The 12,949-nt window shown below is 36.1% G+C and overlaps 2 protein-coding genes across 2 annotated transcripts; both read left to right on the forward strand.

Annotated features, from left to right (window-relative positions):
* The first annotated feature begins 709 nt into the window (after positions 1-709).
* On the forward strand, positions 710-5,995 carry serpinf2a (serpin peptidase inhibitor, clade F (alpha-2 antiplasmin, pigment epithelium derived factor), member 2a). The gene is made up of 8 exons (XM_065287466.2): positions 710-848; positions 1,460-1,528; positions 1,630-1,807; positions 3,174-3,317; positions 3,484-3,672; positions 3,780-3,922; positions 4,044-4,242; positions 5,154-5,995. The coding sequence occupies exons 2-8, from the start codon at positions 1,472-1,474 to the stop codon at positions 5,573-5,575; spliced, it is 1,332 nt and encodes a 443-aa protein (XP_065143538.1). The 5' UTR covers positions 710-848; positions 1,460-1,471; the 3' UTR covers positions 5,576-5,995.
* Positions 5,996-6,173: 178 nt separating this feature from the next.
* On the forward strand, positions 6,174-12,380 carry serpinf1 (serpin peptidase inhibitor, clade F (alpha-2 antiplasmin, pigment epithelium derived factor), member 1). Its single transcript, XM_065287468.2, has 8 exons — positions 6,174-6,268; positions 7,284-7,347; positions 7,420-7,603; positions 9,596-9,751; positions 9,858-10,061; positions 10,230-10,369; positions 10,780-10,990; positions 11,510-12,380. The coding sequence occupies exons 2-8, from the start codon at positions 7,285-7,287 to the stop codon at positions 11,773-11,775; spliced, it is 1,224 nt and encodes a 407-aa protein (XP_065143540.1). The 5' UTR covers positions 6,174-6,268; position 7,284; the 3' UTR covers positions 11,776-12,380.
* Positions 12,381-12,949: the final 569 nt, after the last annotated feature.

The following is a 12,949-nucleotide window of genomic DNA, read 5'->3' on the forward strand; positions in this document are numbered from 1 at the left end:
GAGAAGGTGGGCTGTGTTAGATATGCTGCTTGTGATTTATATTTATATTTGCGTATTAAATGAGATTTGCACTTTCAATGTTTTAGCTTGACAGAATACTTAATTCTGCAGAGTTTGTGTATTTTGGTCACCAGGGATGACTTTTTGCAGGTGGACCCCTGGGTTTTTAGTATAGTGACATTGATTATAACAGGGGGTGGGAATAAGCATTCAAGGTTTTGCGTGGGTGGAGAACTGGACTTGCAGGGCAAACTGGACAAATACATTTTGTAGGTTTTAAAACTATTATATACTACTATTAATTCCAGTATCAAATATTAAAGCAAGATTTACTAACAAACTTTAAACTATTAGAGATGCATTATGCAAAATGTATTTAGGTTATAGTGATTAGCAGGAAATTCAGGGCAATAGAAACTTCAAAGAATTTCTTATTCTTTAAATCACCATCATTTAGCAATCTTATTTAACAAAATGATTGCACTTTCTAAAAACAATTTATTTTAATGTAATTTATAAATATACATATATATGAAAGAAAAGGAAAATGTTTTCAAGGACTAAAATGTTTGACATACTGTATAAATAAAAAAACATAATCTTTTCTTGTTAAACTATGGCATATATTCCTGTTATGGTGGCAATGTGGGGATTCTTGAGTTTGACCGCTGGACCACATATATTCATATTTACATTTAAAACTAAACAGTGACACAAGTCAACGAGCTATAAAACATTAACCAACAGCACGGTGTCTGACACAATTTTACTCACAGTGATCAGTATTGGAACCACATCATTTACTTTCCCTATATTTATCACCACATTCCTGTCAAAATCTTTTTTCGGTAAGTTTAACTTGTCTGATTGTCTGACATTTAGCTGAACATAAAGCCTTACGGTTGACATTTGTCATAATATTTAGTCTAGCATTGACTTATTCATAGATTAGCTGAAATACAAGCACGTGTCAGAGAACATTTCTAGACTTACAACAGCTATGAAGACCTTGTTTTTGCAGAAATTGTAAATCGTTACAGAATTTTGTTACAATTATTCTAATACATAATATATCTATTATATCTATATTCTATAATCTTACAACATTGTTTTAAAACAATTACAATTTTACATTAGCAAAATTTTAAACATAGTTTAAGCAAATGTAATGCCATGTTTTATATTCATATTTGTTATTGTTTTCTCATATAATTCAACACTTTGCAAGCTAGAAACGTTCTGGCATTGACTTGGCATATTGCGTAATATAGCAAGGACTATCATACATTTTGGAAGCACAATGAAAATATATATATTTTTTAAACATTTTAACAAATTATTTTATATGATCAAATTATTACTTTATAATTGATTACATTTTCAAATAACAAACACTTTCATACTTTTATTACCATGTTTAACTGGTGACTTTATTTAATGAAGATATTTTGTGTTCCAGGCCAACAAAGACATGAAGCATTGCCTTGTGGTGTTTACGCTGCTTTTTATATTTAGGTTTGGACATTTGGTAAGAAACAACTTCTTGAATTTCAATAAAAACATATATATTTTCTGTTAACAGCACCTTATAAGGTCTAGTGTAATATCTGGTTCTCCCCTCTTTTCCAGGCCTCAGACAAAGTGAAATGCAATGAAATCTCAAGGTTGGATGCTCAACGTGCAGTGGGTACTTCGATAGCCAAACTTGGCTTGAAGCTTTTAGAGAATCTACAGCCTGGGCCTGAGCAACCAAATATAATTATATCTCCTCTAAGTGTTTCTCTAGCACTTGCTGAACTCGCTCTGGGTGAGTAATTTTACAGGCGAACATAAACACACACACACACACACACACACACACACACACACACACACAGGTTCTGGTTTCCATAGACGTAATGCATTTTATACCATACAAACTGTATATTCTATTTCCCTAACCTACCCCAGTCCCTAACCCCAACCATCACAGAAACCCTTCTCCTACACTCCTTCACATTTTCAAGATACATAATTTTGTTGATTTGATTTATAAGCTTGTCTCCTCATGGGGACCTTAAAATGTCCACACAAGGTCACAAAATTACTGGTATTCCTATTCTTATCTTTGTGGTGACAATTGGTCCCCACCATGTGATAATTACTAGGTGTGTGTGTACGCATGCACAACACACACACACACACACACACACACACACACACACACACACACACACACACACACACACACACACACACACACACACACACACACACACACACACACACACACAAACTGTCCATTATTTCTTCCGATTATGCAATAAACTTATCCAAAAAATCTGAAATATATGAAAATGTAAACTCTCAAGTGCGCCTCACTCTGTTTTCTGTAGGAATTAGGATTTAGGACTGGATTAGGGGCTTTAAAAAATTGTTTCACACTTATTTGAGGGGTAAAAGGATTCATGTAAAGGGTAATTTGAGTTTCTTTGATTAAAACGCTGATCTAGGACCAACAAAAATGTTGATGCAGAATCACACACAGTAAAAAAAATGCAGCATGAAGTTAAAACAACTTGGTTTTGCAAGTTAATTCAACCTACCATTTTAAGTTTGAGCTTTTAAAATTTGACACTTATAAAATCAAGTTGAAATTGTTTAATAGCATTCCTGAAAAAGGCTAAAAACGCCTAAAAAGCACACCTATTGTACCTGCTGTGTTGATTATATCTTAAAACGGTTTATACAAACATTTGAAAAATTTTCCTCCCATGGTACATTGGAACTTTAAGAGGATTTTATTAACTTAATTTTTTAAGTTAAAGTAACATAAAAATATACATTGACTTGACAAAATTGCTGTGTGTTTTTTTACAGTGCATGTGAAATCATGGCAACCCTATAATGATGGGGCTTGGCCGGGAGAGGGTGGGGCTTAGCTAGGGGACCCCCATAATCTATGACATAATTATCACTCAGGGGTACATTTGGACCCCACACTGTATAAAACCCTCTACACACATGCACGCCCACACATACAATTTTAAAATAGGAAACCCTTTATTACATTGCAGCTATAAATGAAAAGGGCCTATTTAACAGAGTTATTGCCTAACATTAGTGACAGACAAGTGACAAATGTTTACATATTTCAAATACTGTAGATAAATATTATGTTTCTAATGCCATAGGTGCAAAAAACAAGACAGAGGAGAAGTTATTAGAAGTCCTTCAGGCACATTCAATAACTAATTTTCATGAAACCTTAAGCTGTCTGCAAGAACAACTAAATGCAAAGGCTGTCAAAATGGCATCCCGTCTCTACCTCATACCAGGTAAGGGAATCTTTGACATTTTAGTTTTTGCCAAAAAACCAACACAGTAATAACCAGAGAAAAAAATTAGCTTTAAAAAAACTATTGAACTAACCCACTCAGTTATGTTAGTTCTTGAGGTTAGTTGTGTCTTTGGTATTTTTTAATTGCTTTTATCTTTGAAAAGGTTTTACTGTAAACCAAGACTTTGTGGACAGATCTAGGCACCTGTATAAATCGGAACCTGCACAGCTGACCTCAATTAAAGAAGTCAATCATTGGGTGGAGGAAGCCACCAATGGTCACATAACCAACTTTATGTCCAGTCTTCCACCTAATATCATTCTAATGCTGATAAATGCCATCCATTTTAAAGGTTGGTTCAACTTATCTGTAAATTTGATTTGGTGCAAATACTGTATGTTATACTAATAAGCAATAAAATATTGTAAAGTGATGCAAATATTTCATTCTTACTCTTAGGAGAATGGCAATCTCGCTTTGACTCAAAGCTTACCGTAAAGGATTTCTTCTACATTGACAAAAAAGCCTCTGTAAAGGTAGACATGATGATGGAATCCAGATATCCACTCAGTATGTTTGAGGATGGAAAGGATGGAACTCAGGTAACTTTGGATTTTTCCTGCTTGTTTTGTTAATCATAATGTTCCTCAACCTGTAGACACAGTATTATTATTATTATATAATTATCTTAACAATCTTTGGTGTTCGTCATATCCCCCTCAGGTCGCAAGATTCCCCTTCCAAGGAAACATGAGCCTTCTGGTGGTAATGCCAGCACATGGAAATCTGTCAACCACGGCTGCCAAACTCAACATATCCGACCTGTATAAACATTTTCCAAGGGAAAAGTCCATGCATGTGAAACTTCCTAAATTCAAGCTCGAGTCCAAACAGGATTTGAGGCAAGCACTTACAAACATGGGTAAGAGACAACTTTCTCCACACATGCTCAAATTACATTATGGTGTGAATCTTGTTTAAATAGTCTGTTGATATTAGGTGTTGTTAACTACTATGTACCCATACTACATTATCTGTACTATGCACGTGCATGTTGTTTGGGGTAAGTTTAGGGTTAGGCCTTGAGTATAGTCCTTTTTTATGTGTATGCAAGCATACACACATGTTCGCACGCACAGCATGGTAAAACATAGTTCATTAGACTACGTACTACATAATCCTGTATGCACTTTGTGTACAAAGTATGCTAGAGATGTAACGATTAAATTGCGTGTCCCATTAAAAATGCCTGTCTGAAATCAATTCTGAATTGCAAGGCTGCGATTCTTTGTTTTATGCACAGCTTGTGCGTGTACTACGGCATTTGGTCAGTAGGAAGTTCTTATTAATCTAAAATCATTATGAGTCAGAGTCGTTTATAACGTGCATTTAAAAAAGCAACACTCGTTAAATAAAAGTCATTTAAAATATTATTTATTATCATGAAAATACCTGAAACAATTTGAAGAACAGCGATATAAATATTCCTGCAGACATTTCCTGGAATAGCGTTTGTAACGCTACTTCTTCTGTGGCACAAAGGGAGTTTCTGCATGAGAGCGCCCCCTGGCATTCGGATGTGCCGGGATTTCGCCGTTATTCATTCATTGAGAAAACGCGCATTTGCACAGTTAATCGTTACACCCCTAAAGTATGCACAGCCTCAAAAATCCAGCACAGTGTGTGCATACTATGCTGATGATGAAATTGTACAGGGACCCTCGTGTACGCATAAAAAATGGAACGTTAGCCTACTTCAGGCTTAAGGGTGGTTTTAGGGTATATACTCAAATAAGTGTAAACTTAGATACACACTCTTATCTATTTCTTCAGGTCTGGGCATGTTGTTTACCGGGCCTGAACTATCCAGAATCGCTCAAGGCCCATTAGTGGTGTCAGGTGTTCAACATGCCTCAAGTATGGAACTGAACGAACAGGGGGCCAAAGCCTCGGCGGCGACCTCTGTTACACTCGTGCGTACCATTCCTATGTTTGCAGTAAACATGCCTTTTATCTTTGCACTGGTGGATGATGCATCCTACACCCCTCTCTTCCTGGGAATGGTCACCAACCCCAATCCTGGATCGACAGCTGAACCAAGCGATGAGCCACAAACTGAAAATGACAGCAGAACTGCACCAAGCACACTGAGTGATGGCCCACATGAAAACATGCTAAGTTACATGTTAAATATGTGGAGGGAAACAGTCCCACAGCAGTTCCTTGGACATCAGGAAATGGAACAAGGGAACTAAAAGGAAATATGTGCATGGATCTGTCTATATTACAGACTTTGCTCGCTGTATGTCCTGCATGACCTGCATTACAGTACATAGACATGCAACACCTATGAAGATGACCATTGTTTAGTTTTTGGTTGAAAAAACAGTTGGGGAAAGTTATGTAACTCTAACTTTAATCGGGAAAGTTATGTAACTTTGAGAATTTTTGTAATGATTAATATGTGTGGTTGTACACAATGACAAATTAAATCACATTAATATGCCATGAGGACAAATTATACGTTTAATCCTAATAATGATATGCCTGTAATAGTATCATAAATGTACGTTGTATTTTGCAAATACACTCTGATTTTCTGTTTTTCCTGAATTGCGTGTACAGAAGTATTAATTCAAGTGCATCGCCCTAGCATTATTTTATGCTAACAGTTAGGCTATAAAAAAATAAAACGCAAATTTTAAAACAAACTATACGCCCAAATGACCTAATATTTATTTTCTACTGCATTTGACCTTTAAATATTTACTACTTGTGCTATGTTATAAGTTAGAAAGTAGGATAATGTACCGTAATAGACTTTCTCCTCAGTCGTCAGCGCGGGGGCGGGAATCTTCACTGAAACGCTGCTCGTGCTTGTAGTGCGCGCGCACTGTTGGCGGAGACAGGCAGCTGTGAACGGTCGATCTGGTGAAAGAAGAAAACAGGTCAGAAATGTTAGACATTGTATTGTTTATTTGATGGGTAAAGCTTTATAACTGTTATTTTGTATAAAAAATGCGTTATTTTTAAATGAGGAGTTTGTTCTTCTTTTCTTTAAAGTTTGAGTTTAAGATTGTGTTTATTAATGCAGCATATTTGTAAATAGTAAATACATTGCAGTGCTTTTGGGATAGGAAGAAGTAACGCAAAGAGTGAAAAGCATTGTTAAATAAAAGGCTGCATATTTTCTATTAACAGTAACTTTTAAGGTTAATTGCAATGCACGACTAGTAGCTTCAAAATGGTGTGTTTATTATTGTATCCGTTTTGTAAATAGTGTGTAAATTGTTGGTATGAAATACGAATATGAGTTGAGTCGTCGTCAGCTCTTTAACTGCGTGGCAGCTACAGTGTGGGAGTTGGTCATATAAATGTGAAAAATGTGTTAGGTGTATTATTTTTTCCAGGGATGGATATGATCTATTTAATGACAACCAGATGTGCTAAAGGAACATGGGAAAGCTTTTGTGTTGAGTGTCTGTTTTTGCTGTAGGAACTTATCCAATCCTTGACTATGCCTGAAGTTAAATGTGTTAAGTGTTATGCAAAGTTTAGGCATCACTCCCTTCTAGCTTAAGTTATTATGTTATGGTTTATATTGTTTTACTGTTTTTCTTTAAACAAACGACTATATTAATCTATGTGTTCCTGTAGCTCAAAGGGTATTGTATTGCAATTGCAACTCAGAGGTCATGGGTTCAATTCCCAGAAAACACACATACTGATACAAGTAAAAGGTAGCTTGAGTGCAGTATAAGTAAAAATGGTCTGTCAAATGCGTAAGTGTAAAAATGAGGAAATTCCTTAAAATAATAAGATTCAGATTTTGTAAATTTGTGCAGGATTCTCGTATATATTACCAAAATTATTTTAGAATCTTTTGCATCAACAGTGTTTTGTAAAAGTGTGCCAATCAGTTGATCTTTTTAAACAGTGTTGATCTATTTTTGTATTTGTCAGGATGAAGACGACAGCCCTGCTGTTTGGTTTATGGAGCCTTATCTGCCTCTCACATGCTCAGATGGTATAGAAAGTTGTTCAGAAATGATACTTATTCTGTTGCTGCACGAGCTTCAACTTTCCACTCTCTCTACAGACAGATGAGGCTGATGGTGAGGAGGAGGTGGTTGATCTGTTTACCACACCACGCACCAAGCTGGCTGCTGCGACCTCCGATTTTGGCTACAACCTGTTCCGTCAGCTGGCGGCACGTGACCCCAAGGCCAGCGTCTTTCTGTCACCCATGAGTATTTCAGCAGCCTTTTCACAGCTCTCAATGGGTGAGGTCTGCTCTTGTTCACTAATCATGTTTTTCTTATTACATTAGCTTAGAATATCTTAGTTTAAGCTTGAAAGTTCTTAGCTTGTGATAAGAAGCTCTCAGCTTGAGTTTAGAAGATCTCATCTTGAGCTTAGAAGATCTTAGTTTGAGCTAAGACAAACTCATCTTGAGTTCAGAAGATCTTAGTTTGAGATAAGACAAACTTATCTTGTGTTTAGAAGTTCTTAGTTTTAGCTAAGACAAACTTATTTTGAGTTCAGAAGATCTTAGTTGAAGCTAAGATAATCGTATCTTGAGTTTATAAGATCTTAGTTTAAGCTAATATGATCTTATCTGGAGTTTATACGATCTTAGTTTGAGCTAAGATAAACTTATCTTAAGCTAAGACAAACTTATCTTGAGCTTAGAAGATCTAAGTTTGAGCTAAGACAATCTTATCCTAAGGTTAGAAGATCTTAATTTGAGCTATGACGATCTATTCTTGAATTTAGAAGATCTGAGTTTGAGCTAATAAGATCTAATCATGAGTTTTAAAGGTCTTAGTTTGTGCTAAGATGATCTAATCTTAAGTTTAGAAAATGTTAGTTTGAGCTAAGATGATTGTATCTTGAGTTTAAAAGATCTTAGTTTGAGCTAAGATGATCTTATCTTGAGTTTAGAAGATCTTAGTTTGAGCTAATAAGATCTAATCCTGACTTTAAAAGGTCGTAGTTTGCGCTAAGATGATCTTATCTTAAGTTTAGAATATTTTACTTTGAGCTAAGATGATCTTATCTTAAGTTTAGAAGATCTTAGTTTGCACTAAGATTATCTTATATTGGGTTTAGAAGATCTTAGCTTGGGTTAAGACTAACTTATCTTGAGCTTAGAGGGTCTTAGTTTGAGCTAAGACAGGGGTGCCCAACCCTGTTCCTGGAGATCTACCCTCCTGCATATTTTAGTTCCAACCCAGCATCTACACACCTGACTCTTATTTTTAGGTAGCCCTGAAATGCTTGATCGACAGGTTCAGGTGTGTTTAATTGGGGTTGGAGCTGAACTCTGCAGGAAGGTAGATCTCCAGGAACAGGGTTGGTCACCACCGAGCTATGATCTTATCTTGAGTTTAGAAAATCTTAATTTGAGTTTAGAAGATCTTAGTTTAAGCCAAGATGATCTTATCTTGAATTTAGAAGATCTTATCTTGAGTTTAGAAGATCTAAGTTTGAGCTAAGACGATTTCATCTTGAATTTAGAAGATCTAAGTTTGAGCTAATAAGATCTAATCCTGAGTTTAAAAGGTCTTAGTTTGCGCTAATATGATCTTAAGTTTAGAAGATCTTAGTTTGAGTTAAGACAATCTTTTCTTGAATTTAGAAGATATTAGTTTGAGCTAATAAGATCTAATCTTGTGTTTAAAAGGTCTTAGTTTGCACTAAGATGATCTTATCTTAAGTTTAGAAGATCTTAGTTTGAGCTAAGATGATTGTATCTTAAGTTGAGAAGATCTTAGTTTGAGCTAAGATGATCGTATCTTGAGTGTGGAAGATCTTAGTTTGAGCTAAGACAATCTTATATTGATCTTAAAAGATCTTAGTTTGGCTAAGACGATCTAATCTTGAGTTTAGAAGATATTAGTTTGAAGTAAGATGATCTTATCATAAGTTTAGAAGATCTTATTATGAGCTAAGACGTCCTAATCTTGAGTTTAAAAGATCTTAGCTTGAGTTTAGAAGATCTTAGTATGACCTAAAGTAATCTAATCTAGAGTTTAGAAGATCTTATTATGAGCTAAGCTGATCTTATCTTGTGTTTTTAAGATCTTAGTTCTAGCTACAATGATCTTATCTAGTGTTTAGTAGACCTTATTTTTAGCTAAGGTGATCTTATCTTGAGTTTAGAAGATCTTTGTTTGCGTTTAGAAGATCTTAGCTTAACACTGACCTTAAACTTAGATATCAGTCTACTGTGATCCACCATAATCCTAGATTTACTCTGTCATCTCTCATAGGTGCATCTGAACGAGCTGAGGCGCAGATGTACAGGGCTCTACGCTACCACACTCTGAAAGACAGTCAGCTCCATGACACACTGAGAGACCTTTTATCCTCACTCAGTGCATCAGCCAAGGGGTTTAACTCTGCAGAACGCATCCTGTTGGCTAGGAGTGAGTATGCCATTTTATGTGAGTGTGTCCACGAGAGAGAAAAATAAAATTGCTAGATGAATTGAAGAAGAACTGCACATATCCTTATTTATTCCTGTTTTTCCAGAGCTGCGTCTTAAGTTGGATTACCTCAACAGTGTAGAGAAGCAATACGGGGTACGCCCTCATACTCTTACAGGTGGAGCCCGGGATCTCAAAGTTGTTAATGATTGGTTTAAACAGAAGACTGGCAACAAAGTGGACCAAGTCCTTCCCTCATCTGTCCTTCGCAACACTGCCATCTTGCCAGTGGGGGCAGCCTATTTCAAGGGTAAATAAACGTCTCCTGCTGTGCTCGCTATCACACATTTTGATTTGTCAATAGAAATATTGATACAGTAAATGGGAACTTTTTGATTCAGGTTCATAAGCATTCCTAGTAGTTCTTGTTACAGTTACAATTAGTTGTATCACTACGTTATATTTGCTTTTTTTGAAGGTAAATGGATAACTAGTTTCAGCAAGTCTAACAAGAAGGAGAACTTCCAGATGGATGGAGAAGCACCAGTTCTCATTCCCATGATGGAGCAAGAAAATTACCCAATCAGAATGGGCAATGACCCTGACCTTGGCTGTACGGTACTAGAACCTATTGAATTGAAATTTTAAGATACAGGATGTTTTGTATATTGTAAAATTGTGTATTTGTGACCCTGAGTATGTGATATCCAGGCTAAAGTCTCATATTCTAATAATGAGATTAGGAGCATCAAAGTTTTTCCATACATTAATCTCAATCTTTGACATGATCTTACTCAGTCAATATTTAAGACATCCAAGTTATATTTTCACCAAATTACAAAAAATACGAGGTTTTTACAGGCAGGCTCACATGTTTATACCATGCAGTATAGATATGTACAGTACAGGGTGATGAGTGACTAGATGATTGCAGATTTGCACATTTAAAGACTACATCCTATGAAGTGACCCAAAGGATGGTGTATTTTTGGACATGCCATATAAATCTTTATCTCATCTTCTTACAGATTGCCCAGATTCCTATGCAGGATGGTGTAAGCATGTATTTTTTCTTGCCCGATGAGGTGACTCAGAACCTGACGCTGATAGAGGAAGCACTTACTGCTGAATTTGTCCAGGACCTCTCCAATACCCTCCATGCGGTGCAGGTGGGACTCACCCTGCCCGTTATGAAAGTCAGCTACACCACAGATCTGCTATCATCTCTCTCTGACCTAGGTGAGACATGACCATTATTTCAAGTTTTTCCTTTATTATTCAATATAGTGAGGCAAATTCAATAGGGTAGGTCATCTGCTAGTTGGTCATAGTTTTCTTGATTGTTCTTGCTTATATAATATGCCACTTTTATATGAAGAGCTCAGATGGAAATGCAGATCATCTTCAAAAATGAGATACTGATATTACCCGAATGCTCTTAGTATGTATTATACATTTATCAACTACTTTTACTTCATATCCGCCAAATCCCAGCCTCAGGCCATTCAGAAATACTGGTTTGTTGGCAGAATCCATGAAACGAAACAACGTGCACGTAATTAGAATAGGGTGAACGATGGCGCGTACGTCAAAGACGTTTTTTACCAGGCTAAAAGAGGTTTAATGAATAAGATATTGACATAACTTTTAAGCCTTTTATCTTTATTCAGAAAGGAAAGTGTAGAGTGACTAGAAACTTTTTTAAAGCAGGTTAAAGGGTTTTACATCTGAACTCTTCATATGTTCTTGTTTTCTCAGGTCTATCCGAATGGTTAGCAGAAACAGACCTTATTAAAATTACCACTCAATCAGTCAAGTTAAACGCTGTCCGTCATAAGGTTGTCATGGAGACGGCTCCAGAAGGTACAGAGTATGCCTCCACCACCCCCATTGCGAAAGGCCAATCACTGGCACTAAAATACCATGTGGACCGCCCCTTCCTCTTTCTAGTCAGAGATGAGCCATCCGGAGCTCTTCTCTTCATTGGGAAAGTGTTGAAGCCCAGTGACCTGGGAAGGGTATGAGACACACATATACACTTACAGTATACACAAATGTAAACAAATGAGAGAACTTCAACTTTGTGTGTAAACTTTAAGCACAATTACATACAGTATCTTACTTACATTGACATTTGGAGCCTACATTCACCTTAGCTTTTCAACATTTCTTTGCCCATCAACATTTTTAGCAAGCCTCCTCATGTGTACCAATCCACAGTCAAGCTGTTTATAATGGGTCATTTACCACAAATATTTTAATGGATGTACTAAAAGCAATAAGCGTTGTATCTGGCTGGATCTTAGCCATAAAATCTGTATTAGTTTTTCTGCATAATAACTTTATGACGCTCATAAATCTTTTTACACGTTATTAAAAAATTCTGGTATCTGCAGCTGCTACAATATATATGGAATGGTTTGGTAACAAATCTTAACATGTTATAATGGCCAATTAACTTGTCAATATAACATGTTATTACCAATCCCTCAGCAATGTTCAAATGAAACTCAGTTTTTTTAAGTTGATATTCCTATATGTACATTTACTACAAACAAGAACATTGAGAATGTGTATATTATGTTTTAAGAAAAAAAAAGAGAAAAAAATAAACAACTTTCAAACAGAATCTTTCAGACTCTTGGAATTTGTTGGCTTGGCTCTTGGCTTTATTGTTAATAAAACCATATACAACTTGGGTAGCCTACATTGCTCCACTGTATTAAAATAAAATGTCAAAAATATATGCCTAAACGAATGGACTAAAATGTATATGGCACATGTCAGACCTATGTTAAACATTAATATTAAATAGGAAGAGCTGATATGTAAAAGCCGCTAAACAGCAGTTTTCAGATCACAGGCTAGTGAACGGAGGAGCAGGGAAACATCATTTTGGGTTTTGAGAGGGACCTACAAGGGGTGCTTTTCAATTCTTATTTGTGCATTGTCACATCCTTTGCAAGCGAGGAAAGACGTGAGGATGGAGAAGACGAAGCATTAAGTAAATAAAATTCATTACATATGTAAAAGAAAACACACCATAAGCATACAACGCAAACATATGTGACCCTGGACCACAAAACCAGTCGTAAGTTGCATAGGCATCACTTATGCATTTTAACCAAAAAGTGGTGGGGACAAAATCAGCCATTTCAATGTGTCTATACAACTGATCATTTATACAGATCTGTGATT

This window comes from Paramisgurnus dabryanus, chromosome 18 (genome assembly GCF_030506205.2).
Source record: "Paramisgurnus dabryanus chromosome 18, PD_genome_1.1, whole genome shotgun sequence".
In the NCBI taxonomy this organism is placed as follows: domain Eukaryota; kingdom Metazoa; phylum Chordata; class Actinopteri; order Cypriniformes; family Cobitidae; genus Paramisgurnus; species Paramisgurnus dabryanus.

Excerpts from the sequence above, each read along its gene's own strand:
- serpinf2a (XM_065287466.2), top strand. The coding sequence starts at position 1,472 with ATGAAGCATTGCCTTGTGGTGTTTACGCTGCTTTTTATATTTAGGTTT. Across the intron at positions 3,318-3,483 it reads CCGTCTCTACCTCATACCAG|GTTTTACTGTAAACCAAGAC; the intron begins GTAAGGGAATCT and ends ATCTTTGAAAAG. Across the intron at positions 4,243-5,153 it reads GCAAGCACTTACAAACATGG|GTCTGGGCATGTTGTTTACC; the intron begins GTAAGAGACAAC and ends CTATTTCTTCAG.
- serpinf1 (XM_065287468.2), top strand. The coding sequence starts at position 7,285 with ATGAAGACGACAGCCCTGCTGTTTGGTTTATGGAGCCTTATCTGCCTC. Across the intron at positions 9,752-9,857 it reads ACGCATCCTGTTGGCTAGGA|AGCTGCGTCTTAAGTTGGAT; the intron begins GTGAGTATGCCA and ends CTGTTTTTCCAG. Across the intron at positions 10,991-11,509 it reads ATCATCTCTCTCTGACCTAG|GTCTATCCGAATGGTTAGCA; the intron begins GTGAGACATGAC and ends TTGTTTTCTCAG.